We start from the raw sequence: 26,384 nt of genomic DNA on the forward strand, positions 1-26,384 counted from the left end.
ACTCCCCGCAGTTAGTTAGTTAATATTTATTTCGGTCAATCACAAACATAAAAATCAACAACAAGATAACACAGGTTTTTCCCTGGTCAAAATTGTGATTATTTTATTTTATATTATTATTTTATACCGACAAGTTCTGGGCTTGAAGCATAAAGCTTATCTTGCCCACCTTTTAACAGAATAGAATATACAAAAAGAACAAATGAAGTATCATAAATCTACACAAAATAATAATAATAGTAATAATAATAATCGTAATAGTAATAATATTAATAATAATGACGATGATGATAATAATAATAGTAGTAATAATAATATAGCAATAATAATAATAATAATAAAAATAACAGTCGGAGCATGTGGAGCTGCGCATGCTCAGTTCGCGCACATGGCCGGGTTCCTCGGTAATCTCCGCCGTCTCCCCCGAGTCCTCGGGTTTTTCCGTCCATTCTCGTCCTTTTCCGGCCGTGCTCGGCTCCCTTCGGCTCCTCTCGGCTCCCCTCGGCTGTGCTCGGCTCCTCTCGGCGGAGCGGCTCTCCTCGCTGTCGTCGTCTCCCTCGTCCTCCTCTCCGTGTTGTTGTTCTCGGTGACGCGACGGAGGTGTAGCCTGACGCGGTCTCTTACGTGTCGGCCCGAATAAAAGTGGAGCTCCGTAGACCCGGGAGTGACGAAGCGAGTCTGTGTCGGTAAGAGGATACGCATCCGATGTTTGCTCTACAGATAGGCGGCCGGCTGGCTGCGGCCGTAACGCTCGCCCTTTTATTCCCGCACAGCCAACAAAGAGATCATGGCGGCTGTTGCAGAGGCTCAAAGTGAGTCAGTCCTGCAGACTCCTGGTCTTAATGTGGGACTTTACTGCCGAACTGCAGCCGCTCGGCTCACAGCAGCTCACACGTGCGGGGGTTAGTTACACCAGCCCCGTTTAGACGGACACGCACTCAAATCAAGTAGTTGGAAGAGAAAACAGTGTTTGAAAGACATTTCCCTCCATAAAGGATTCAAACTAGCAGCCGCTCGGCTCAGCTCTGCTGCACACCCACACTCACACCGACAGGCGGGTTTTTAAAGGAAAAATAGAGGGAATTGAGTAGAACGTGAATGGAGCTGGTTAATCATCCGATATATAATAAATAAAAGCCTCCCTGACGGTTCTGTCATTAAGCACATGGATATTAGTTAGCATGTTAGCACCCGTGCTAACTGTGGGCGCAGCCTGTTAAAGGGGTTTATCTGAAGTCTGCGGGTTTATTGGTAGATGCAAACGGGGGAAAATATAATGTTATGGTGAGTGTTTATTATCTGCTCTGAAGGAGTTTGTAGGTCTAAATGTGCCAGTGTTGTGGGTGAATTAGAGACCACACCCTCCTGCAGCCAGTAATGCTGCTGCGCTGCGTAGAGCCTGATTTATGGTTCCGCGTTAAAGCGACGCAGAGCCTATGGCGTAGGTTACGCGGCGACGCGCACCGTACGGCGCACGTTGCCGCGTACAACGCCGTAGGCTCTGCGTTGGTGTAACGCGGAACCATAAATCAGCCTTATGGCGAGCCGTTGTAACATTTAATGGCTAAGTTTGACTATCCAGAATGAACATTGCAGATATCTACAACTGCATTTTGACTAGTCAGAATGTCATTGCGACTAGTCAGAATCGTTATTCAAGATACTACTTTCAGAAATAGAAATAAGGAACGCCCAGATTTCAGCAGCGCAGGCGCCAAAAAAAGGGACATCCCCAAAACTTCCTAAACTGCATAGAAATGTATTTATTCTATATGAAAAAACAAAATGCTTTGATATAAAATGTAAAAATAAAATAAATAAATAATATTTTAAAGTTTTTTAATAGAATTGAACTTGCATGACTGTACAGACAGCCAACCATACTAGCAGCTGAAATAGCCTCCTACATCAGCCCAGGTGTATAATATAGATACAGGTGAAGAATGTGGTGTAAAAGTTAATTTCTTTCAATAATTCAACTTAAAAGGTGAAACTAGTGTATTACCTAGTCTTATTACATACAAAGCAAGATATGTTAAGCATTTATTTGTTATAATTTTGATGATTGAGTTGTTTATTGATTTCATAAAATATTATAATTTTTTTAGATTTTTTATTTGGGGTTTTTATAAACTGTGAGACATAATCATCAAAATTATAACAAATAAAGGCTTAAAATACCTCACTTTGAATGTAGTGGGAAACCTGTATATTATGACATCAATAAATAAGAGTATAATATATGTCCGTACAGTATTGGTTCAATACGGAACACAACTTTTAATTCCCGATTAAGTAACGATTCCGTATTTCAAGGGACGGGTGGCGACCCTATCTGTAACGTCACTTTTCATTACCATGTCTACCTCATACTGCTGCACCTTTCAGTTTTTAAATTGTATATATGTTAATAACTGCCACATTTGTTTATTTACTGTTTGCTATTTTTAAATCTGGGTACAGTGATTGAAATAACCGGAGTCAAATTCCTTGTCGGGCAATGTTCAAACTTGGCCATTAAAGCTGATTCTGATCCTGATCGATTAGTTAAAACTAATTCAAGATATCTGTAATTACATTTTGACTAGGCAGAATGAAAGTTAAAGATATCTCTGATTAAAATTAATTTCAAGATATCTATAACTTGATTATAGATATCTACAGTTAAATTATGACTATCCGTAATTCCAGTTCAAGATATCTACAACTTCGTTCTGACTAGTCAAATCGCATTTTGGTTACGTAACGAAAGGGAGCAGAATCTGAACGGTTCATAGAAGCCACATCACACTGGACGGCTCATCCGGGCGGCTGTACAGACACTGCAGTAATCTGGTTGCTTTCCTCCTTCTCTGAGTTGGCAGGCTGAGGGGAGACCACTTTATATATGTTAAAGCAAGAAAAAACGTGTTTTTCATAATAGATCCCCTTTAAAGATATCTTGAACTGGAATTATGACTAGTCAGAATTAAATTGTAGATACCTGAAACTGGAATTACAGCTAGTCGTAATTCAGTTGCAGATATCTGTAATTCACATTGCGGATATCTGCAACTGAATTATAGATATCTGTAATTAGTAACCCCATACACATGAATGGCAAAAGTGACGTCATTTGTCCTAGGTAGAATGACGTTGTGGATATCTGAAATGACAATTGTGGATAGGAAGAATGTAATTGTAGATATCTGCAACACATATCCAGTCTAGCTGTTAAATATTAAAACGGCTTGCCATACGCGGCTTTGCTGCGCGCACCTTCACAAATGTGTCATGCATGTATGAAGCAGTCCTTGCTAGTGTATTATTTTATAATAAATCATGTGATCAAGCATCCATTAAATTGAACATTATATGAAGTTAATATTTTCTTTGATTACAGTTTATTATTATTTATTTGGTTCCTTGGGTTAGTTGTACATCCGAATCAAAATCAGGTTTATTGGCCAAATCAGGTAATTTGACTCGGTTATTTTCCCTCACTGTACAGTAGACAAATGACAGCTCTTATTAACATATATACAATTTTTAAAAAAGTGAAAGGTGCAGCAGTATGAGGTAGTCATGGTTAATGAAAGGTGCATTGTTACAGCATATGATTGTGATTATTATTATTATTATTATTGCACCAGGATTGATTACTTTGAGACTCGTGAGTGTTGAGAGTTCAGCAGAGAGTTCATCCTCTCCACAAGCTGTATTTCCACCGCAGGAACTTTTCCTCTGATCTAAAGGGTTTATTTGAGGTATTTTTCTTCACTTCTGACCACAGGAACCAGACATTTCAATAAGAAAAAAACAAACGGCATTGGTAGGGTTCTCCTGGAGCTGTCAGTGTAGTGATGGGGAGATGAGGTTTCATGAAGCGTTGAAGCTTTTCATCAAATTTGTTCTTGGACGGGCGGTTCCTGAAACCAAGTCCGAGCTCTTCATCAACGAGGACCCAAGAGTCCTCCGGCTGCTGCTGCAGCAAATACACATGGTTAGTTAGGGGACTCTATGGAAACACAGTGTGGGATTTTAAAATAATCTTTTGTGACTTGGGTGACTAAAGTGAAGTGGATCACTTTGAGTGATTCAGAGTAATTCAAGTTTATCACCACTAATTGCCTCACTCAAGGGGAAATCTTGAGGCTTTGTTTTACGAAACCATCTACTGGACAAAAACATAATTTAATTGTTCAAAGGATTAAAATAAATAGTTGGTTTTGTCTATATTTTTTACACTGAATTGAATAAATCTACTTCCCATAATATCTGTAAATATATGGTGCAAGAATATTAATGTAGTGTATATTTAAACCTTAACTTTTTGATATTACCATGGTCCCAAGGGTGAGGACAGGGAATGTGCTTGTGTCAACTTGGGGAAACACTTTTATTCATTTTAATACTGAAATGCAATCTAAATATTCTCAAACAAGAAACATTTAGGTTCTGTTTATCACAAACCAGAGTTGCAGTCAGTGCAGTGAAACCTCTGTCACGTTTCACTGTCATATATTTCTAATGGCGTGCCAAATCACGCAGCACTTTCAGAACCAGTCATGTGGCCCGTCCCCCTGGACGGGCTTCAGGTCAGGTGTCACCAAAGTTAGCCTGGATACGCCTTTGAAAAATAGAAAATAGATTACCTGTCAAGCCCTCCGAAGCCTCGGCACACCAAGTCATATTATAACAGCGGGCTGGTGGAGTATACTGGTGTAATGTTTGTGGGCTGACGTGCACATTCTCGTGTGTTTCCATCTCAGAGGAAACACACGATTGAGGAAATAAAGGGCAGAATCCCATTTATGCATCTCCCAGGGTTTACATCCTGAAAACACAGATAGAAACATCCACTACCTTGTAGATGTGTGAAATATGAGCACAATTCAATTTGATAGCCCTGACGTCTGCACACTTTGGCAGGAAGCAACACATTTCAGCCAAATCTACTCAGTAGAAATGCAGAAGATGGAAATTAAATGATGTTTCAGCTACTTTGGGGGGAAAAAGCACCAGATGATTTCAGTTTGTTCAAATGAAGCTAAAATATTTGTGACTTTGCGTGTTCTTTTCTTGGAATTTATGTTTCCCCATCAACAAACTCTTGTTTTTCTGTCAACAATGTTTCCATGTCTTCTCAAATGGGGTGACTCCGAAAGGTTAGGGTTTGGTGGTGGTCCACCTCTCAAATCAAACCATTTACCTACACTAACCTGCCGTGCCTGTTTTGGTACCTCGTCATCTTTCTCAGCGTCTCAAACCTGCGTCAGGTTCAGGTGTTTCCAGGGTAACAACAGATTATGTAACCGTCATTAGTTCAAAGAACCGCTGGCCTTCTCCAGTGTTGAAAAGCCGCCCTGCATCAAGCATGACATTTCAGCTCCAAATGGCCATTTCACTCATTTTGTTTTTAATTTCAGATTTTAAATGACTATGGAGGCTGGCACAGACGCACAGCAAAGCGGTGAAACGGCTGTCTCTGAATCTGAGGCTCAGCAGATCACCCTGACGCAGGTAATTCACATCTTTTTGTGTTACATTTAAAAATACTGCAGGGTAGGTTGTGGGGCTGGTTGCTGAGGACTGTCTCTTAACACTGTACACAAACTTTAGGACACTATGTTGTCATGGTTACAGGCATCCATAGCAGCAGGCCAGGTGTCGTCCAGTAGTCCCACGGTCACGCTGGTGCAGCTGCCCAACGGTCAGACGGTTCAAGTGCACGGGGTGATACAAGCTGCTCAGCCTTCTGTTATCCAGTCCCCTCAAGTCCAGACGGTTCAGGTGAGGAGGAGGAATTAAACATTCATTTAAGATAATGTGCATCACCCTGCAAACTGAGCTCTGTTGGCTCTTGTTCAAGATAAATCAGATGTTTTCTGAGTTGGTCTGTGATTTGTAAGCTCTCTGTTGTTGCTTCACTTGCAGATTTCAACTGTTGCTGAGAGCGAGGACTCTCAGGAATCTGTAGATAGTGTCACAGATTCTCAGAAGAGGAGAGAGATTCTGTCCAGACGGCCTTCTTATAGGTGCGTTTCACCCGTCACTCTAAACATCTTTGTTCCCTTTATTATCATGAACACTTTCAAATAAAAATGTTAAACATAAAACCTCTTTCAAAAAAAGTGCTTGTACTTTTTAATATAAATTAGTCATTTTGACACATTTTGCAGGAAAATTTTGAACGACCTATCGTCAGACGCTCCTGCCGTGCCTCGAATTGAGGAAGAGAAGTCAGAAGACGACTCGGCCCCAGCCATCACGACCGTAACGATGCCAACTCCCATCTATCAGACCAGCAGTGGCCAGTACAGTGAGTAGCTGTGCAGCATCAGTCTAGCTTTTTACACCAGAAGTTCTCATGAAGAAATCTTGCTTTAAATTTAGGTTTTATTGTATCTGGAGACTACTTACTTCTTTATAGTACTTGATCAAAAACAGTGGTCTATGCGATATTTGCTCTAACAGGGTTTTTTTTGTTGATGCAGTTGCCATCACCCAGGGGGGGGCCATCCAGCTGGCCAACAACGGTACAGATGGCGTGCAAGGCCTGCAGACGCTCACTATGGCCAGCGCCGCCGCGGCCCAGCCCGGTGCCACCATCCTGCAGTACGCCCAGACCAGCGACGGCCAGCAGATCCTCGTACCGAGCAACCAAGTGGTCGTACAAGGTGAGGCAGCGTTTACCGTGGGCTTTAGGGGGCGTGTCGTGTGAGTTTATCCAGAGTTTTCTTACTCTTTAATAGGGGTGTAACAATATATCGTGCCACAAAATTTCACAATACAAAAACGTCACGATACGTGATATTGGATTATTAATATTAATGGCCTATATTGTGTTGACTAGTAACGCGCAGCGTATTTGTGCCGACCGCCTCGACCCGCGGACCAAAATCTGACTCCGCTCAGAAGAAACTAGGACCGTTTTGGTCCCGATCACGGGACTCTTGCAGGGTTTTGAGCTCTGAACTTTTAAGGCTGGTGTAGAGTTAAGCCATACCTTATTAAATTAAACCTTTTTGGGGTGGTGAGTAGGATAAACACGGGGACAACTTCTGCTGAGTTCCAGTGTACTTTAATGTCCCTCAACAGTGTAGGATTTTAGAACTTCAACACAGCACCTAGTGCCGTACTGTGGCGTATCACTCCGCCCAATCTAAAACAGACTAATCACTACAGATAAACTGACTAGTGTCATTATAGTCCCTGATTTACATCAGAATATAAAGAATATATTTATAAAATAATGAACCCTGAATTACCAAAATAACCTTCTTAACAAAAATAAATCTCCTCTTACACTTATAAAGTGAGCATGAATCAATCTGTTTTATGATGTAAAATTGTATGTATTTATTTATTTAATTTTAGTTAAATTACTGGAAAAGAAAAAAGTCAAATCATACATGAGAGAAACTATTCAGTGGCAAAATATTTGTACTTGTATGAAACTGAAGATGCATAATGCAAACCTGACATTTACTTTTAGTTCAGTTTGTGGAAAATGGTTGGCCTGGCTTTCTCTTTAAAACTTAAACAGTTATAAAGCATTATAAACTGTAACAATAGGGCAAATGCACAGTATTGTTTTGTATTTTGTGTCTTTCAAATAAAAAACTATTTTTTCCAGTCATATGTTCCTCATTCAAGGTTGTTAAAAAAAATACTGCTATAATATCGTATCGTTATCGTGACCTCAATATCGTGTATCGTAACGTATCGTTAGATTAGTGTATCGTTACACCCCTACTCTTTAATGATACCATCTCCATCTTTGCGTGTCAGCTGCTTCTGGAGACGTCCAGGCCTATCAGATCCGCACAGCCCCAACCAGCGCCATCACTCCCGGGGTAGTCATGGCCACTTCGCCCGCGATGGGAACGGGAGGAGCCACGGAGGAAGTCACACGGAAAAGGGAGGTCAGACTGATGAAAAACAGGTACGTGTTTCCTGGACAGACATCAGTTGGTGGGAACAAGTTTAGACGATCAGACTTTTAAGTTTTCGACTGTTCTGTATGTGACACAGGGAGGCAGCTCGAGAGTGTCGCAGGAAGAAAAAGGAGTACGTCAAATGTCTGGAGAATCGCGTCGCCGTACTGGAGAACCAGAACAAAACCCTCATCGAGGAACTGAAAGCCCTCAAAGACTTGTACTGCCACAAATCTGAGTAGAAACCTTTACTGCTCCCCGTGTACAGACTCAGCACAGAGCCATGCGTCTGGAAGCCGCTCCTCCGTTTCTACACTTGCGCTTCTTTTTTTGTTTGTTTTTTTAATTAAAAACTGATCCAAATCTGAAGCGACTTTCAGGAGTTTCAAACAAACACATCCCAGTTTCAGCGGTTTGAAAGGCTCTTCCCCAGAGGTTTCCCCTAAAAGGGCGAGGCAGCGTTCCAAGTGAACGCCAAAGGAAACTACGGCTACAGGGTCTTTGTGTTGACGGGGCGGAGGAGAAGCGGCTGTTTTTTGTTGTTGTTTTTCTTTTCAACGTCACATCGGGAAGCATTCCAGTCACTGGTGCCTGGTGGAACTGGGCCGCATCACCAGCAGTGGAACTCCAGTCACACCCATGATGGAGCTACTTTTCTTGGATCATTTGGAGAGTTTACCTTCGTGTGCAACGTTTGTACTTGTAACCCGCGCCTTGCATTAACATCTGTTACTTATATTCGCTTTGAACTGTAGTTGGGCTCGGACATTTTTATCTTTGATCTGTATTTTGTTTAATATATATCAGAGTATATGTTTCCATAATGCCACATACTTTGTTGTTTTTTTTTTTACACACATAAATTTTCTCTGCCTTGACGTGAACAGACTGTCATCCCTCAAATTGGGTTGTAAAATGGATTTTATGTTAAAAGCAGCTTTTAAAATACGGTAAAGACTCGAGGTTGGACGGCACTGAATTCAGAAAATGTTTGATCCTTGAGTCTTTGGATTTTTCAGCTGCAAAGACACAATTATCAAGTCATGGCTCACTGACTTTTTTTGTATTTTATTTTTTTTAAACCTAAAGTTATGAAAAGAGCAAATGTCTCCTTTATGGAGGGTTGTCTTCCATGAAGTCACGTTGTTTTCTGCTACAAAAAATTTAAAAAGAAAAATTCCTCCCTTAATATAAGTTTTGAAAATCTAATGTAAGTAAGGCTTATGTTTGACAGGACACAAAAACGGTTAAACTGCAGTACTTTTATTGTTAAAAGTAGCATTTAAAAACAAAAAGTTCCTATTTGTGTAGTCGATTTTAAAAATACACTTTTTAACAATATTCACTTTTTTTTTAAAGAAAAAGTGAGCCTTAATTGTTTTGCAGTGAAAGAAATATACCTGCATACTTCTAAAGCGTGTTTGGAGCCGCGGTGGGTGTAGCTACGTGTCGTCAACGCCTCCATCCTTCTGCGACCGGAACGATTTAAATCCGTTTCATTTAAAGAGCAATTAAGTTTTAATGACGCCAGGATCTTTGTTTAGCAACTCCAAGTTTGTCTCTGAACTCTGTCCAGTAGGAAAACAAAAGTGGCATTTGCACTTTCTTTGCATAAACAATCCTAGAACGTTTTAAAAGGACAATTCCCGCTCGCAGCAGGATCGGGCAGAACCTGCTGCTGCAGCTCTAACCCGACGAGACAAAAGCATAAACAAGGATTTTTCTGTTAATATCACATTTCACCCTGTATACTTTGCTTACACTCTGCAAAAAAAACAGTTGTAGAGTGCGAACAAATAACGTGTGAACAAGATGAATATTTTCATGGTAATGGAACGCCATATTGTACTCCTTTAGGTATTATGTATAGTCATAAAATAGTCAGCTTTTTTTTTTTTCCATGTTCCTTTTGTTTGTTTTTTGTTTTTTTTACTCAAATTTCTAAATGTCAGCATCAACTTGTATTATACAGTGCATTGTGTTAGAGCTATTCATATATGAAATTTTTTGGCAGCTGTTAATAAATGTGTTTCTGGTAATTTCTGATTTTGAAACATTTTATTTAGAAAGGGGGTGGTGTTTGTCATAAATCCCTGTGAGGTGGAAGTTTGCATGCCTTGTAAACATGGATGTCCCTTTGCTCCTCGTAGTAAACCTCCTCTACGCTGAACTGCTGCCTGAGCATGCTCAGAAAGTCCGTGTCCCGCTCGTAGCGGATCCTGCAGGCCAGCAGGACCACGGTGGAGTCGGAGCTCAGGTGGCCGAGCGTCCGCAGCAGAGCCGGGAACGTGTCCTCCAGGTAGACGATGTCGGCTCCCAGGACCAGGTGGAAGCCTCCGGACGGGTAGCGGTCCAGCCGCTCCCCCCAGGTCAGCTCGGACACCACCACCGACTCGTGGAGGTGCTGGGGCAGGTTGGTCCTCACGTTGGCCGAGAGCAGCTCCAGCGCTGGTTCTCTGTCCGTGATGGTCACGTGGGCTCCTAGAGGAGGAGCCATGGTGATGCTGGTCAATCAAAGTAATCTAACGACCAAAATTTACTTTCGGCAGGGTTCATACATTTTGAAAAAACCTGGAAAAGTCATGGAATTTGAAAATGTCATTTTCAAGGCCTGGAAAAGTTTTGGAAACATAAGTTCACCCCAAAAGTTTTGGAAAAGTCATGGAATTTATTTTTCTCACTTAATGATAACATTTAGTAATAACAGCCTATAAAAGGTAGATTTAAAATGTATCTTTATTTCGTATAGAAAAGTCTTGCGCGTTCTCACCATGGATGTATTATGGTTCTCACGCTGACTTGCCTAGCATCTTCCGCATCATGCAGATCAGTTATTATTACAGTTATATTAGATTACTATACAACATATACTACAACATAGTGCTGGTACAGTGTATATCAGTGTTAGTTTAAACAAATGTTTATTTAGTATAAAACCATAATTGTCATTAGATCTCCACTGTGGTGACTTTTTACATAGTTTTATTCCTATATTTCATTCATACATTGATGTTTTAGGTCATGTATAGTCATGGAAACTTGCTGCCAAGTCATGGAAAAGTCATGGAAATTTGTTGGTTAAAATGTGTATGAACCCTGTTTCGGACACTATAACCATTTTTGTAAACTGTATAAAATGCCACTATTGCATACTGACTTAAAAACAGAAATTCCACAGATGACCAGCTTCCAGCATTATGGTAATATTACGACCTCACGACGGCTGCTGGATCGCTTTCAAACAGCCCAACATGAATGTTGAAATTAATTTTGCAAAAAATAAAAAGTTACGGCAGCAGTCGTAAGAAAGCGGAGATGTCGACCCGTCAAGGCCGGAATGACAAATGGAAACAAATCCATAATTTCTTCCAGAGTTTCCTATTTGCATAAACGTTTAACTACAACCCTTGACATGACTTTTTAAGTTATTGTATAAAATGAAATAATAAGACAAGTTAAACATAATTTTAAGTTGCGTTGAATTGTGTTGCCATTCATGCCATTTTAGTTGTTTTTTTTTTGTTTTTTATACCATTGAAATTCTACAGGAGAAAATAAATAGGTTGCATTAAATTTGCTCTGTATCTTTTTTATTCACAAGTAGACCACAGAGTTTACATGAAATCAATCATTAGGAGTTTTATTCACTTTCCTTCGTGTTACAGCATGGTGATGACTTTTGATGACATCAAAAACTGTGACCATCAGAAAATGAGAGCATTTGTCCTTGAGTCCAGATGTTGACAAATACCTGTTGACATCTTTGAAATCTGACAAAGAGGACGCAGGAGTGAAAAAGTGAAAGGCTTTCTCTTTCAGCATATTTAGGGATAAATGAGGAAATGGGTCATTTTAAATGGTGTCTGCCTTGTGCTGCTCCTACACGACCTACTGGAGCTGTATTCACTGTATTCACCTGCTCGCCCGCTGAGATCAAATATGCAGAACTTACTGGCGATCCCTTGCACCCGCATTAAGACTCGTGGTGACCGAGCTTTCAAGGTTATGGCCGCGAAATTTTGGAATGCTCTGCCTGCAACTTTTAGATCTATTGAGTCTGTGAGCTCTTTTAAACGCCAACTAAAAACCTACCTTTTTAAAAACAGGCTTTTATGTAAAGTGCATTGTTTTAAGTTATTTTTTTTCTATCATGTTTTCTATGTATTTTATGGCTCTAAAATTTGCATGCATTTTCTATTTAAAGATCAAGTCTGTTTTCTTCTTAAAGGGTAACATATTCATATATTACCACGAATCATCTTAAAAAGTTTAAACTCCTTAATTAGAGACTTCTCTCTCCAAGTAGGGCCCCTGAGCACATCTGGCTCGGGGCCTCCAAAAAGCTAGGATCGGCTCTGTACTCGCTCAAAGACTAAAGCCTAAATTATGGTTCTGCATTAAATCGACGGCATAGATATAATATAAATCAGCCTTTAAGCATTTTCCTGCCGTAGACACGATGTGGAGGATCTGTTTTTGAAGATTCCAAGGTTTATAAACCGGTGGTAGATACCAGTGTCATGCCAAAAAGTGATTGCCTGCCAGAATCTGATTCCTCCCCTGAAAATGGGTCTTTTTACCTGCCAATAATTGATTGACGGCCAAATACAGTTAGTGAAAGGTTGTTTCTACCTAAATATGATTTGATCTCATTCTTGAGCTTCATAATATAAACACTAGAGCTCACAGGATTGCTTTTAACTTTTTTAAAGGACCATTACAACACAAAATAGGCATTTTCACTTGCCAAAAATTGATTGAAGGCCAAATACAGTTAATGAAAAGTTGTTTCTGCCTAAATATGACTTGATCTCATTCTTGAGCTTCATGATCTGAAAATCTGACGTTTTAGCACCATCGCTCAACGGGCTGCTGTGCGCGCTCCCGCGGCCAGAAATCAGATTCTGGCAGGCAATCACTTTTTGGCACAACACCTGTGGTGGTAGAGACGGGAGCTCACCCAGCAGCACAGCGACGATGCCCGCCAGTCCAGTCCCAGCTCCCAGCTCAATCACCCGCTTCCCCTCCAACTCCACTTTCCCCAGCTCCAGATACATGCACAGGACAACTGCCTGCAAAACAAACACCATACACGTTTGATTTGATGTTTCCACATGAGGATGATAATAATACAGGTGTGTCTCCCTCTCACCGCGTCCCACACCACCGCCGCCACCCCGCTCTTCTCCCAGTCCTGCTGCAGGCTCAGGTCCCGGCCCGCGAAGCGGAGCCGCGCTGTAGAACCGTGCAGCCTGGACAGACCCGGGACCGAGCTGCCGGTGTAGGGAACCAGAGCCATGTTTCAGTGGATGTACAGGTTAGTAGTACATACTTTATTGGACCAAAGCCCCTGGTTTGTGTAGCTCTTCTTCTTGTACTTTAAGGTGGATTTAACGGCTCATTACTGCCATCTAGTGGATTTCAAACAAAACGACTCTGTTATTACACAGCGCTGACATCGGTTCTTCCCCCGTGCGACACTAAAAACGCAGTTACAAATCTTTCCGAGCGGGTAACTGAGCCCCATTCTGCTCCTCTCTAGGAAAGTAAATTCGGGTTCCCATTTTAGAAATATTTACACGAAGTCTTCTCTTTTTTTAGCAGAAATATCTTCTCTCTCTTCACATCCATCCATCTCTGATTTGTTGTTCCGAGTTTGCTCCCGTTGTTGCTACTAATCTCGCGAGGTCTGCGACCCAGGCTGCAGCAGGTGGCAGTTCTTGCGAGGCTAGTGACAATTCAGTATGCGGTTTAAAAATTATGATATTATAAAACGGGAAATTTAAGGGGAAATACTAATACGGGAGGACGACGGGAAAGAGAGGTAAAATATTGTAGTTTCCCGGCCAAAACGGGAGACTTGACAGGTATGGGTCAGTAATGGGCCAGGTGTTCTGCCAATCCTTGCTACCTGCCGAGAAATGCTACTTTGTGGTGCTGCGCATGCGCACAATCGATTTTCAAAGTTTGATTGCCATGTAAAATTGATAATATGGGATGTTGTTGAGTATTTGATCCTTCAAAATACACTACACTGAATTGCATTACACTTTGTGAACATTATGCGATAAAGAGAAAAAGAAAAACCCAGTTTTATCGCTTTATTTGATATTCATTCAGTGATTCGCCTTTAATTAACCAGGCAGGTCATTAAGAACACATTCTTATTCACAATGACGGCCTGGCAAGCGACAAGGACCAATTGGGGGGAAAATAAGTGGTTTAGGGAGTAAAACACAGTAAAATTGTAGCTCTACAAAGGTAGAAACCCATTAGGTAGCTTTTTTTGGCAAAGCAGGAAAAAATGGCAGAACACCGGCCAAAAAACGATAAAGGCGGTGCAGTAAAACAGGGAAAAGAAAAAGAAAAGCAACTGATGCTGCTAAGAGCAGACATATAACCAACACAGTGTCGCCAGACAGTGAAAGTGAGGTTCCGCCGCCGTGGTGGTGCAGGAGGGGAGGAGGACAGGTCATAGCAGGTGATGCTGGCCAACACTCATCACTACATGTTCAGAAACGTTTATGAACTTTACTTGACATAATAGATAGCGTGTGGTGTCAATCTAGTTCTAAAGTGTTGGAAAATGATATACTCTCCTGAATAATGAACCACTATTTTGTGGTGGTGTGGCTTGAGCATGCAGATCTGCTTTTTCACTATTATAATTACAAATCAGGTCACCATAGTTAAACTGTTTTAAGTATCAATACACTTTCTTCAAGCCCACTGTCCAATTTGTTCATGCTTTACCTATATTTTTTTTCTGTCAGTATTTATGGTGTATTGCCCCCTGCTTTTAGAATTGGGATTAATTGTCTTTATTGTCATTGTACCAGTACAACGAAATTGGCAGTACAAACCCTTAAAGTGCAGAATAACAAACCAATAAATAATAAAGAATAAAAAGACACATTTAAAACGATAAGACTACACACACAGACACCGTAGCAGTTTAAGGAGACAAAACCAAAAAAACAGTAGATTGCAGAGACCCTGAGCAAAGACAGGCAAATAAGCAGACGTTGAAATTCAGCAGCACATTTGTTGATTATAAGAAAAAGGTGGTGGTGAGTGCATGTTCCTTGCATGTCATTACTATAACACAGATGGAGATTTATAGATAAAGGTATTTGCGGTGTTAAGCACTGTTATTATAGCCTTTGAACAAAACAATTGTTAAGTCTGTTAGTCCGAGCATTCAGAGACCTGAAACGTCTGCCATAATTCAATGTGCTGGTGACGTGGGTGGGACTGATATCTCTGCATGGATGAAGGACCGCCACCTTCAGCCAAATCTGTCCAAGACTGAGCTTATTGTCTGTCCAGCCAGCCATTCCTTACCTCCTCAGATAAGCGTGCAGTTACGACACTTGTGTCCACGTCTTCTGCTAGGAATCTTGGTGTCATTTTAGACAGCCAGCTGACCTTTGAGGACCATGTTGCCTCGGTTTCCCGGTCTTGCCGATTCGAACATATGACACAGCTCTTGGTTCAGGCTCTGCTCATCTCACGCATTGACTACTGTAATTCCTTGTTGGTCGGCCTTCCTGCATGCTCAGTGAAACCTCTGCAGATGATCCAGAATGCAGCAGCACGTCTGGTCTTCAACCAACTGTGCATTTACTTAACTTCTCTGCTCATCAGAATTAGTTAGATTTGTGCAGCTCTTTACAGGACTCAGCACTGAGAAAGCTGCATGCATGTATGCCAAGATGATAGTGTGATGTTGAATTTAAGACCTAGTTCTACTGAAGAAAGGGACTGTTGTGTTGGGTGGGGAAAAAAAATCCTCAAGCACTGGCATGGCAGCACCTGTGTCCAACTGGACTCTCCGCAGTCTGACCAGCACTGATCCAGCTGGACCTTCCTATGTGATTCCTTGCTTGTGTTCTCTCAGATGTAAGTCGCTCTGCATAAAAGCGTCTGATAAATGACAGCGGGAATAGTAGTATCAATGTGATCAAAATACAGAGAAAAATACGAATCCACTGTGTCCATTTCCACTCTGTATATTTGGTGGATATTTTTTTACGACTCGAGGTACGTCAACTTCAGGTTCTTCAGAGGAGGTTATAAAATATATGCTGTATCGTTAGCTGATGTCAGTGATGATGGAAACCTCCGTCCTTCATGTGGTCTATCCACAATTGTTTATGTTTGTGTATAGAGTCCAGCAAAGGTATGACCTTTTTTTTCTCCCAATACATTTCCTTTGTTTTGCACGTGCCCACTTAGCTCCAACAAGGGGTCGCGAGGTCTGTCTGAATATGAAATACATTTCTGTCTCTATTTCAGTTCAGCCACATCACCAGTGTGCTCGCACAAAGCTTCACAACCAAGTGATGACTGACGAGGAACTGATAATGGCTAAAGATTTGCTAAACTGAAATCCCAAATCAAAAGGCTACACTCCATATTGCACACATTCATGTGATGATGTGTGTTTGTAGACAGTGCCAGCTTCTAATGTCTGGGTTTGAGCCAGAAGAAGGAGGTGTGGGTGAGTGTATACCGGGTTTTTAAAAACACATTTCCTACTCCTTTTGACAGAGAACTTAGTTGTACTCCACACAGTCTTTTTTCCCTGATCTCTTATTGCTGAGATTGAAACGGCCAGTGCTTCAGTCGCTCTCTTGATATTGCTATGGCTTCAGTTGGCCACCAGAGAGCGCTGTTTGGTAAATTGAAGCCGCAAAACTTGAGTATTTCTCAGCACAACTGGAAGAGAAGACTCAGAGCTTAAACTACCCATGACAAAGTTAACATAGCTGAATAATATGGCTTGAAAAGACCTAGCCCCTTTCCCAGTGCAGTGGACTATGATCACAGCAGGCGGGTGTTCCATTGTTTGATGATGCTCTGGTTTTATGTCTGTATTTTTTACCAGTTGCAGATAAAAGGACGGCCACCCATGTCTTCATCGAGTGAATGAGCTACACGTACCAGCCATTCCCTTTTAATCCCGGCCCCATGCCGAACACTGCGGTAGGGTACTCTGTGAACACTTTTACACCTTAAACACCAATAAAAAAAAAAGAAAAAACAATCAAGTGCACCTTACTTTAAAAGGGATCAGAAATTTTCGAAGTTTCGTTTAAAGGGGACCTATTATGAAAAACACGTTTTCTCTTCCTTTAACATATATAAAGTGGTCTCCCCTCAGCCTGCCAACTCAGAGAAGGAGGAAAGCAACCAAATTCTGCAGTGTCTGTACAGCCGCCCGGATGAGCCGTCCAGTCTGATGTGGATCTACGAGCCATTCAGATTTGCGCATTTTTGTTACGTAACCAAAATGCAAACCACGCCCACAACTATAAAACCGTGTAACTGCATGAGAGCGTCCGACTATCGTAACACTGCGTGACATCGGACGCTCTCTGTCCATCTCCCTCCAGCAGCTGCCACTTTATTGAGGTTTTTGTAGTGAAATGAGGAGGAATCATAGAGATAACTTCTCATTTCAACTAACTGGATCAGCCGTTCCTCATCCGTGACTGTTTCCTACAGCGTTTCAACCGGCTTTCAATGCGAGCGGCAGGAAACGGCCAGTTCAAAACGGCGCGGCGCATGGCTGCGCCGCGCTGCGTCGCTAGGGCCGGTTAGGACAGTCCAATAGAAAATAAAGCAATGGAATTGATTTTGTCGCTGATGCTCACTCGCATCGCATGCAGTTAGGACACAGTGTTAGGACACGGTAACTCCGCCGGCCGGAGCTTCCACCATTTTTTCGTAGCGGTGTATCGCGTCATTCGCGTCATCGCATCAGGCAGCCAATCAGCACAGTGCCTTATTATCATAGCCCCACCCACTCAGAATCCCTCATAGGTAATGAGGTTAGAGAATGTGACGATAAAGACATGGTTCAGAGGCTGAATGAGTCAATTATCAATTTCTTCATATTAAAAACATTTCTTAAGCAGTATACCTTAAACAGACAGTTCGAGGGGCTATATCTATAAAGACAAGTCAGAATCTTCTGGGGTATTTAATTCCCCAACCACCATTCCTCCACCACTGTGCTTCACAGCTGGTGAATGTATTGGCAGTGAGTCATTTAAGATGACATGTATTATCCTGCAGATGTGGCCGGTTAGCTCAGTTGGTTAGAGCGTGGTGCTAATAACGCCAAGGTCGCGGGTTCGATCCCCGTACGGGCCACTCTGAGCTGTTTTGGGGAGTGCAGTAACAGGTGGGTTTGGGTCTGGAGGATATCGTTCTGACTACGACAAAAATTGGTAAAATGTTGTCAGGACAACCGTTCAAATCGTATGAGTGACAATGGCTCTTCATCACAATGAGTACAAAAACTTCAAGAATAATGGCTTTAGAATGACCCGATCAATCTCAATCAATCGACTGTGATGAACTTTGTTCAGATTTAAAGGGGACCTATTATCAAAAACACATTTTCTCTTGCTTTAACATATATAAAGTGGTCTCCCCTCAGCCTGCCAACTCAGAGAAGGAGGAAAGCAACCAAATTCTGCAGTGTCTGTACAGCTGCCCGGATGAGCCGTCCAGTGTGATGTGGATCTACGAGCCGATAAGATACTGCTCCCGTCTTTACGTAACGACGGGAGCGATGCGTGAAACCACGCCCACAACTAACTCCGCCGGCCGGAGCTTCCACCATTTTTTCGTAGCGGTCATTCGCGTCATCGCGTCATCGCATCAGGCAGCCAATTATCACAGTGCATCATTATCATAGCCTCCCCGCCCGCTCAGAATCCCTCATAGAGATGGAGGTTAGAAACGGGGAAGATAAAGACATGACTTAGAGACGGAATTTCTAATTTATTTAGCAAAAACAATCAAAAACTTGTTTTTACGACATTCAAGACCTGTTTAAAATAGGTATTAGATGCCATAATAGGTCCCCTTTAAATACTTACCTGCTGTACTCTACTGCCCTTCCTTTTTAACAACTTGTGCTTTTTATTATTTTAACTCTTTTATTATCATTTTATTTGTTATTTACTGTTTAATTGCATCTTGCCGCTTTTAATGTTGATGTAAAGCACTTTGAATCACTTTGTGTTGAATTGTGCTCTACAAATAAACTTGCCTTGCCTCGCCTTCTGACCTGTAAGCTCTCCTTTTATTTTGAAAAGCCCGAGCCGGAAGCGTTCCAGAGTCGTCCCTGTTGTAAATGCGACGAGATGAAAGCTAACGCTGGCTCTCTGCTTAACAGCCGACACCCTGCGGTTCCATCGACAGCGCCCGGGGTCTTATTCACCTGGTGATATTTTACCCCGGTAGGAGAGACTGACTTGTGGCTTGTGAGTGTTTATCTGCAGCCACGATGGAGGGATTTGTGCAGGAGAAGCCAGGAATGGATTGAGGCGCGGATGCTAGCAATGGAGGAGGAGAGAGGAGCTGGTGACTTCGTCTGCTTCGGTCCCAAACCGTAAAAAATGACTTGATATCACTTAATTCCGAAAGTATTCACCTGGAATTGGTGTAAAAGTGTGCCGGTGTTATGCTGGGCACCCGCCCTGGGAGTGTCTTAGTCTCACACACATTCACTCACTCCACCTGGAGCCCATTCAGCTTTTAAATGTATTATACACACATTAAATAATAAGTTGAATCACTCAAATGCATGTTTACTGTTATTATCAAACTAATTTAAGGTACAATGGTATTGTGAAACTCTGCCTATCTGAGGTTTAGGGTGAGCTTTGGCCCTGCAGCCAGTCTAAAGGCTCCATAGTTGTATGGAGCAGCTGTGGGAGTAGCAGGTCACTGTAGGTCACAGCATGGGAGGATCCGTGTCCTGCTGCATCTCTCCGTCAGAGAGCCCCAAGATCACCAGGAGGCAGGTGGAGCTGGACGAGTGTCTCATCACCACCACCGAGGACGTGAGCGAGGACACCGGCACCTACCTGCAGCACATCAGCGACAGGGAGCTCCCTGATGGTGCGGAAAGATCGATTTGATCTTGCTGAGTGTCTGGGGAATGTTGGCGCGTTGTCTCATGCTGTGGTTTTTGCTTGCTCTCCTTTAGAACTGGCCCAGGAGGAAAATCCATCGGACCACCCCAGAGCCAGCACCCTCTTCCTGAACAAATCCCAGACGGATGGTGAGCGCTTCTCCATCAAGGATGTTGGCATGTTGATTTGCTTTATTTCTGCATTCCTCATACATTTCTTTTTACAGTGCGCGAGAAAAGGAAAAGCAACTATTTGAACCACGTAAGTGACAGGCCACTTTGCATTTGATGAGCACTTTGTTGTTGAATAAAATTTGTAGTAAGCAGCAGTACTGTTTTTACAGCACACGTCCCCGGGGCCGCTGACCAAAAAGTACAGTTCCTGCTCCACCATCTTCATTGACGACAGCACAGTCAGTCAACCAAACCTCAAGAGCACCATCAAATGGTAAGAGATTTCGCCTCAGTCTTCTCCATTTCCTCATACTACACTTCATTATTGTGACGGTTTTAACTATAAAATCTACTCAAAATATGAAAATGCAAGATCAAAGAATCTGTTGCCTGCATAAAGACAAGCATTAAATGTTTTTGTGTTGATCTTCTGTCTCTTTCAGCGTTGCATTGGCCATATACTATCACATAAAAAACAGGTAAGAAAAGTTTAAAAAGATGTCCTGGGTGACAGCTCTTGTAGGATGCCTTGTTTGGTTGTTTAGTAGTGTGGTCTTCAGAGATGCCCTAATGTAAAAAAGTTAGCATCTCTACTTTTAATCCTAAAAGTGGCTTTTTAATCAGAATTGTAGTGTGTGTGTGTGTAGAGAGACATGGAAAAACGGGTAAATGTTAGGTTTTAGTATTATGGAAGATGAGCTCCAACTCAGACTTTATAGGTATCTGTGACGTGTTTCATGGGAATGTCCTTGACAGCAAAATTAGATCTTTTGAAAAGTTTGCCAGAGGAAAGCCTCGTCTGTCTAAAAAGAACATGGGCAATAGACTGAAGTTTGCAGAACTGTCTCTAAATAAACTACGAGATTTCATGGACCAATGTTGTCCAGAGTAGAGCTGTTGGACCTTAATGCCCAATTCTGCGTTTGATAAAAAACACAAAGGCAAACGTTCAGTATAAATGTCTCTTCCACCACTCTAAAGAACTGCAGTCAAGGTTGTTCAGCAGGTCGAGCATGAAGTCTGTAAACGAGGGCCTTCTAGAGATGAACGTGAGGGTGTCAGACGGCTGTGGTTAAGAGGGGGAAAACCACACTGGCAAGAAAATGGGTCTGGCCAAAGTCTGGACCTCAACCCAATTAAAATGCCTTGGTGGGACCTTTTTAAAAGAGGTGTGCGTAAGCAAACTCCCACAAACTTCGAATGAACTAAAGCAGCATTGTAAGGAAGAATGGTGCAAAAAAACTCCACAAGCTGAATTCTGGGTAGTACTGTTGCCCAGTCGGCTTTTTTTATTGTTATTATTTTTATTTTATTATTTTTTATTGCTTTCTGTTCCATGTGTGCGCATAGAGCAAGGAAAAAGAGCAATAACATACTCTGCCCCTTATACATGGAACAAAATTGAAATTCAAAAGGATCTAAAAATAACAGAACTTACTCCATTGAGTGATTTTAAGTCCAGAATGAGTGCACTTGAGACAGCATCTCTGATTTGTAACTGTTTTAAATGATTTCCATTTTTTGTTTCATTTGATTTTAATATTTCACATCACACCTCTGTAAATTTTAATATCTGAAATCTTGTGCTGCCTCTTGGCCAGGACACCCTTGCAAAAGAGATTTTAATCTCAATGAGTTTCTTTTCCTGGTTAAATAAAGGTTAAAAAAAAAATGTTCTCCCCCTTCTGAAGTTTGACTTTTCTAATACTTAGACACTACAGTCAGATGATTTTTATTTATTAGGATCTTTCAATATGGATTTTTGATGCATAGATCGGTTTTTATCTTCCAATTTAAAACAAAAGCGAGAAAATGGACCACAGGTGATGATATTAAACGGTATTAAATGCCTGTTGATAAGTGAGCACACTTCAGTGTATTGTGGTAAGGTCCACTAACGTTTGCCCTCTTGTGTTCTGCAGAGATTCCAACCGCTCGTTGGAGATATTCGATGAGAAGAAGCACCCTCTGTCGGTGAGTGTTTGGCTACATGCTGCGCTGGTGTTTCATGTGCTGATGAAGCAGTGACGATGAGTCTCCTCCCAACAGAGAGACAAGATCCCAGAGGACTATTCAGTGGTGGACCCGGAGCACAAACTCATCTACCGCTTCATAAGGACGCTCTTCAGCTCCGCGCAGCTCACTGCTGAGTGCGCCATCGTCACGCTGGTGAGTGTGCCGCCTGGTTGGACACGTGAAACCTTCAGGCCTGCTGTCTCCGTGCAGACGTGTCCTGTACTCATAGCTGCTCTGAACTGACGCACGTGTGCTGTTAGGTTTACCTGGAACGGCTGTTGACGTACGCTGAGATGGACATTTGTCCTTCTAACTGGAAGCGCATCGTTCTCGGCGCCATCTTGCTGGCCTCCAAGGTCTGGGACGATCAGGCCGTGTGGAATGTGGACTACTGCCAGATCCTCAAAGACATCGCCGTGGAGGACATGTGAGTGTTGCTCCTCGTCCTGGGGAAGCTCAGGTATTTGTAACATCTTCACAACAATACCTGCTATGTGATGCAGGAACGAGATGGAGCGGCACTTCCTTGAGCTTCTGCAGTTCAACATCAACGTCCCAGCCAGCGTCTACGCCAAGTATTACTTTGATCTGCGGTCGCTGGCTGATGACAACAACCTCAGTTTCCCTCTGGAGCCGCTCAGCAACAAACGGGCCCAAAAACTGGAAGTGAGTATTTTGAGATTCAGTTTCAGAGAATGCTACTTGTGCCGTTCTGGTGTTGAAGATGAAAAAGGGTCATTTGGACCAAACTGAGAGCTTTCTGAGAGTTGCAGAGATGTGGGAGAACTGCATTTGTTTTGCACTTATACCTTTGTAATTATTTTAGATTGATAAAGAAAAAGAGTAGGGTAGAGGCTCAGGGTTTTATTTTAAAGGGACCTATTATGAAAAACAGGTTTTTTCTTGTTTTAACATATATAAAGTGGTCTCCCCTGAGCCTGCCAACTCAGAGAAGGAGGAAAGCAACTAAATTCTACAGTGTCTGTACAGCCGCCCGGATGAGCCGTCCAGTGTGATGTGGATCTACGAGCCGTTCAGGTTCTGCTCCCGTCGTTACGTAACCAAAATGCGATTTACATAGGTTGGCCTCCGATGCGTGAAACCACGCCCACAACTAACTCCGCCGGCCGGAGCTTCCGCCATTTTTTTTGTAGCGGTGCATTGCGTCATTCAGGCAGCCAATCAGCACAGAGCCTCATTATCATAGCCCCGCCCACTCAGAATCCTGCATAGATAATGAGGTTAGAGAATGGGAAGATAAAGACATGGCCCAGAGGCTGAATTTCTAATTTATTTAGCAAAAACAATCAAAAGCTTGTTTTTAAGACATTCAAGGCCTGTTTAAAATAGGTATTAGATCCATAATAGTTCCCCTTTAACATAAACTTTGCATATTGAGTTTAAAGTGTCTGATCAGACCCTCTGCAGTTAGATTTCAGTGGGGACACACCAGATTTTGACAAGTGACAAAAAATCCGAAACTGGTCCGTGTGTTTACGTTGCCATGGTAACAGTACATTTGGAGCCTAAAGCAGCGTGGTCAGTTGTTTTGAATTTGATGAAAGATGTGTTTCTTAGTGTGTGATGCAGCATCATCTCATTGTGGCTCTTCTGGACTCGGTGTGAAGCTTAATGTTGATTTATTTCTTTATGCATATCCTCCAAAAGTGTACCGCTATGCTGTGTGAGATACAGGTGGATAAAGTCTTAATGTGACACGACGTACTGCAGCGGTCATAATTATGTCAGGAAAAAGGCAAAAAAGTGACTTTTTTTTTTTGCAGCAAATCCCTGAATTACTCTGGATTAAAATGATGTCATGGCCTCGGTGCCGGCTGAAATTGGACCGGTGATTTTCAGAGTAAATGCTACTTTTGCTAATCTCAGCCAGTTCACACTGGCTTAAAATCACAGAAATCCTCTAATTATTACAAATGACCACAAGACGCCAGATACTTTTAATCCAGGGTAAATGGTCAAGTGATCAGATGTATTAAATCTAATCACCTCTCCAAGCTTGGACTCGGTTATTCAGCAACACAGACATGCTGTTTATTAAAGGAGCTTGAGGCTCCTTTTAAGAAATGAGACTCTCTAGCGCCACCCTTCACCACGACGGCCGTTGGGGGTACTGCAGCCAACAGTGAAGCCGGCATGGGAGAACGGGGAGAACGTGCATGCAGTGTCATGTGACGTCTCATCCACAGGACAGCGCGGGAAATTCGGGACCGAATTGCAGCACATTTTGCAGCACACAGCCTGTTCAAGGCAAAGGAGAGATACACTAGAGGGCTCATTCTTTTTGGTTTGGAACGCTTCATCTGACATTATTACTAGAAAACTTAAAATGTATACGGATTTTTTTCATAAATCCTGCCACAATCCGGCCTCAAGCTCCTTTAAGGCTTAAAAAGTAAAACGTACATCCCCTTTTTATTTTCTTGGGCTTACAATGACATCCATAGTAAGAAATCCTCATTGTGACACTTAAAACCACTCAGAACAGAGAACTACAGTATGTATGCATTAGGCCTGTGTTGAAAAAATCGATTTCCCAATTCTAAATCGATTCTCATATTAATTCCTAAAAATCGATTCATATTTCTAAAGATTTTTTTTTTTTTTGGGGGGGGGGTTAATTTTCTTTTATTTATTTATGTATTATTTTTTCATCATTACATTACAACTTTTGGTTATTTTTTTGTTTACCCCCAAAAAAGGAATGTTTTGTTGGACACGAGAATAACTGGTGCCATGTTTTTGCCTTTAAATATGTTTAAAGGTATGAAAACATTAGTGTTCAGTTATAATTGCATAAATTGTCTATATTTCATTACTTTATATACTGTCTTGGGGTTACATTTGTAGAAAATGCTAAAAACCAAATTCTCAAAAATTAAAAACCAAAATAGACCGAAAATGGAACAAATAAAAACGAAATGTAGGAAAAAATAAAAGCGATTTCATCCGTCTCTGTTTCCTCCCTGGATCTGTTTAATAATTCTGACCCACATGATGTTTCTGAAAGCAGTTCTATCAGCATTCTGGGAGCTGATTGGTCCTTACAGCATCATTAGCTGCCAATACTTGCTGTTTAATCTCAATATAATACTAGTAGTAATATTTTGCACAACTACAGTCATGTAATTCATGCAACAGGTCAAAAAACTGTTTTAATAACACTAACCCAAATCAATATCGTAATTGAATCGGATCGAATCAAATCTTGATAATCGATTCTGAATCTTAAGAATCGGAATCGAATCGATTCTTGACATTTGAATCGATCCCCAGCCCAAGTATGCATCACGCTGCAGCCAGCCAGGTTGTCTCCTTGTTTTACCACGGGACTGTAACGGTGCTGTGCTCCGCTCTACAGGCCATATCCAGGCTGTGCGAGGACCGGTACAAGGACCTGGGTAAATCTGCTGTGAGGAGATCCGTCAGCGCAGACAACCTGGTGGGCGTCCGTCAGACCCAGGCTGTGCTGTCCTGAGGCTGGAGAAGCCAAGAAGGTGGTCACGTTCTTTTGTTTTTTTTAGAAACAATTTAAAAGTAGATCAAAATCTTCAACTGGTGAGGTTTCATTATGAAATGTTTAGATGTTCAATTTGGATATGATGAAATGACACAGTTTAGCATCCAATAACACTGTAATATCATGAATTAAGTATGTGTCCAGTACAAAGAACTTCATGTTTTTATCTTCAAAACATTGTAATTTGGTGATGAATGTCGGAGGAGAAACGGGCATGAAGATGCTTCCCGGAGCCACTCCAGTCGAGGACCCAGCCGTCGTCTTTTCTCCACATCATGCAACCTCTTGTGGAATATAATCCAGCTGTGGCCGTCTCTACATCTGTATTCACGTGACAAACTGTCTTGAACTACCCTGTGGCGTAGTTCTGCACACGGACAACGAGTAGATTATGTTTTGCTTACTATGTAGGCTCCTATAGCTGTGAAATGTATGAGACTTTATTTATGTCAAATAAATTTCACTTGCTGTTTAAAGTCGAGGCTGCTCAAGTGGGAACGTTTGTCCTGGTGTTTTTCTTTCAAGGTGGACAACAAAAGTTCACAGTGGATTTGAGCATGCTGTCCGTCTGCAGGGAAGGAGCTCGGTGATCACATTAGCACCTCCGCGGTCCAGTCTGGTGTCGGAGGTGACTACAGACTCAAACTCTGACATGATACAACTTGACTTGTTGTGCACTTGCTCAGGTGTTCAAATCAAATCATGTTTACACACAAAAAAAGTACTTTACGAAATAAAGAGTAAAAGTGGGGGTATTTCCACCTCTTATTGTCATCAATGTTAAGACATGCAGTGAAAGATA

At 41.9% G+C, this 26,384-nt stretch overlaps 3 protein-coding genes and 1 non-coding gene across 5 annotated transcripts; 3 read left to right on the top strand and 1 right to left on the bottom strand.

Annotated features, from left to right (window-relative positions):
* Nucleotides 1–533: 533 nt before the first annotated feature.
* LOC133424859 (cyclic AMP-responsive element-binding protein 1) lies at nt 534–9,958 on the top strand. Of its 2 annotated transcripts, none has more exons than XM_061715410.1 (8): nt 534–686; nt 5,409–5,502; nt 5,602–5,772; nt 5,917–6,017; nt 6,162–6,301; nt 6,477–6,659; nt 7,774–7,927; nt 8,017–9,958. In XM_061715410.1, exons 2-8 carry the CDS (start codon nt 5,416–5,418, stop codon nt 8,159–8,161), a joined length of 981 nt encoding a protein of 326 aa, XP_061571394.1. In that variant the 5' UTR covers nt 534–686; nt 5,409–5,415; the 3' UTR covers nt 8,162–9,958. The 2 variants fall into 2 exon arrangements, with proteins under 2 accessions (XP_061571394.1, XP_061571395.1); XM_061715411.1 differs by having other exon boundaries at nt 5,626–5,772.
* Nucleotides 9,959–9,965: 7 nt separating this feature from the next.
* Nucleotides 9,966–13,290, bottom strand: mettl21a (methyltransferase 21A, HSPA lysine). The gene is made up of 3 exons (XM_061715412.1): nt 13,072–13,290; nt 12,880–12,991; nt 9,966–10,400 (listed from the first exon to the last, which is right to left on the bottom strand). The coding sequence occupies exons 1-3, from the start codon at nt 13,216–13,218 to the stop codon at nt 10,003–10,005; spliced, it is 657 nt and encodes a 218-aa protein (XP_061571396.1). The 5' UTR covers nt 13,219–13,290; the 3' UTR covers nt 9,966–10,002.
* Nucleotides 13,291–18,006: 4,716 nt separating this feature from the next.
* Nucleotides 18,007–18,080, top strand: trnai-aau (transfer RNA isoleucine (anticodon AAU)). Its single transcript has one exon. It is a non-coding gene; the product is annotated as a tRNA-Ile (tRNA).
* Nucleotides 18,081–19,059: 979 nt separating this feature from the next.
* Nucleotides 19,060–26,109, top strand: LOC133424851 (cyclin-Y-like protein 1). The gene is made up of 10 exons (XM_061715386.1): nt 19,060–19,841; nt 19,930–20,004; nt 20,082–20,116; nt 20,199–20,302; nt 20,472–20,507; nt 21,951–22,002; nt 22,078–22,197; nt 22,305–22,471; nt 22,548–22,710; nt 25,424–26,109. Exons 1-10 carry the CDS (start codon nt 19,682–19,684, stop codon nt 25,538–25,540), a joined length of 1,029 nt encoding a protein of 342 aa, XP_061571370.1. The 5' UTR covers nt 19,060–19,681; the 3' UTR covers nt 25,541–26,109.
* The last annotated feature ends 275 nt before the right edge of the window (nt 26,110–26,384 follow it).

The sequence above is a fragment of the Cololabis saira genome, chromosome 24 (genome assembly GCF_033807715.1).
Source record: "Cololabis saira isolate AMF1-May2022 chromosome 24, fColSai1.1, whole genome shotgun sequence".
Lineage (NCBI taxonomy): Eukaryota > Metazoa > Chordata > Actinopteri > Beloniformes > Belonidae > Cololabis > Cololabis saira.

Coding starts and splice junctions, on each gene's coding strand:
- mettl21a (XM_061715412.1), bottom strand. CDS start 13,218: ATGGCTCTGGTTCCCTACACCGGCAGCTCGGTCCCGGGTCTGTCCAGG. Junction 12,992..13,071: donor CGGCGGTGGTGTGGGACGCG/GTGAGAGGGAGA, acceptor TTTGTTTTGCAG/GCAGTTGTCCTGTGCATGTA. Junction 10,401..12,879: donor CATCGTCGCTGTGCTGCTGG/GTGAGCTCCCGT, acceptor CTCCTCCTCTAG/GAGCCCACGTGACCATCACG.
- LOC133424859 (XM_061715410.1), top strand. CDS start 5,416: ATGACTATGGAGGCTGGCACAGACGCACAGCAAAGCGGTGAAACGGCT. Junction 6,302..6,476: donor GACCAGCAGTGGCCAGTACA/GTGAGTAGCTGT, acceptor TTGTTGATGCAG/TTGCCATCACCCAGGGGGGG. Junction 6,660..7,773: donor CAACCAAGTGGTCGTACAAG/GTGAGGCAGCGT, acceptor TTTGCGTGTCAG/CTGCTTCTGGAGACGTCCAG.
- LOC133424851 (XM_061715386.1), top strand. CDS start 19,682: ATGGGAGGATCCGTGTCCTGCTGCATCTCTCCGTCAGAGAGCCCCAAG. Junction 22,003..22,077: donor AGAAGAAGCACCCTCTGTCG/GTGAGTGTTTGG, acceptor TCCTCCCAACAG/AGAGACAAGATCCCAGAGGA. Junction 22,198..22,304: donor AGTGCGCCATCGTCACGCTG/GTGAGTGTGCCG, acceptor GTGTGCTGTTAG/GTTTACCTGGAACGGCTGTT.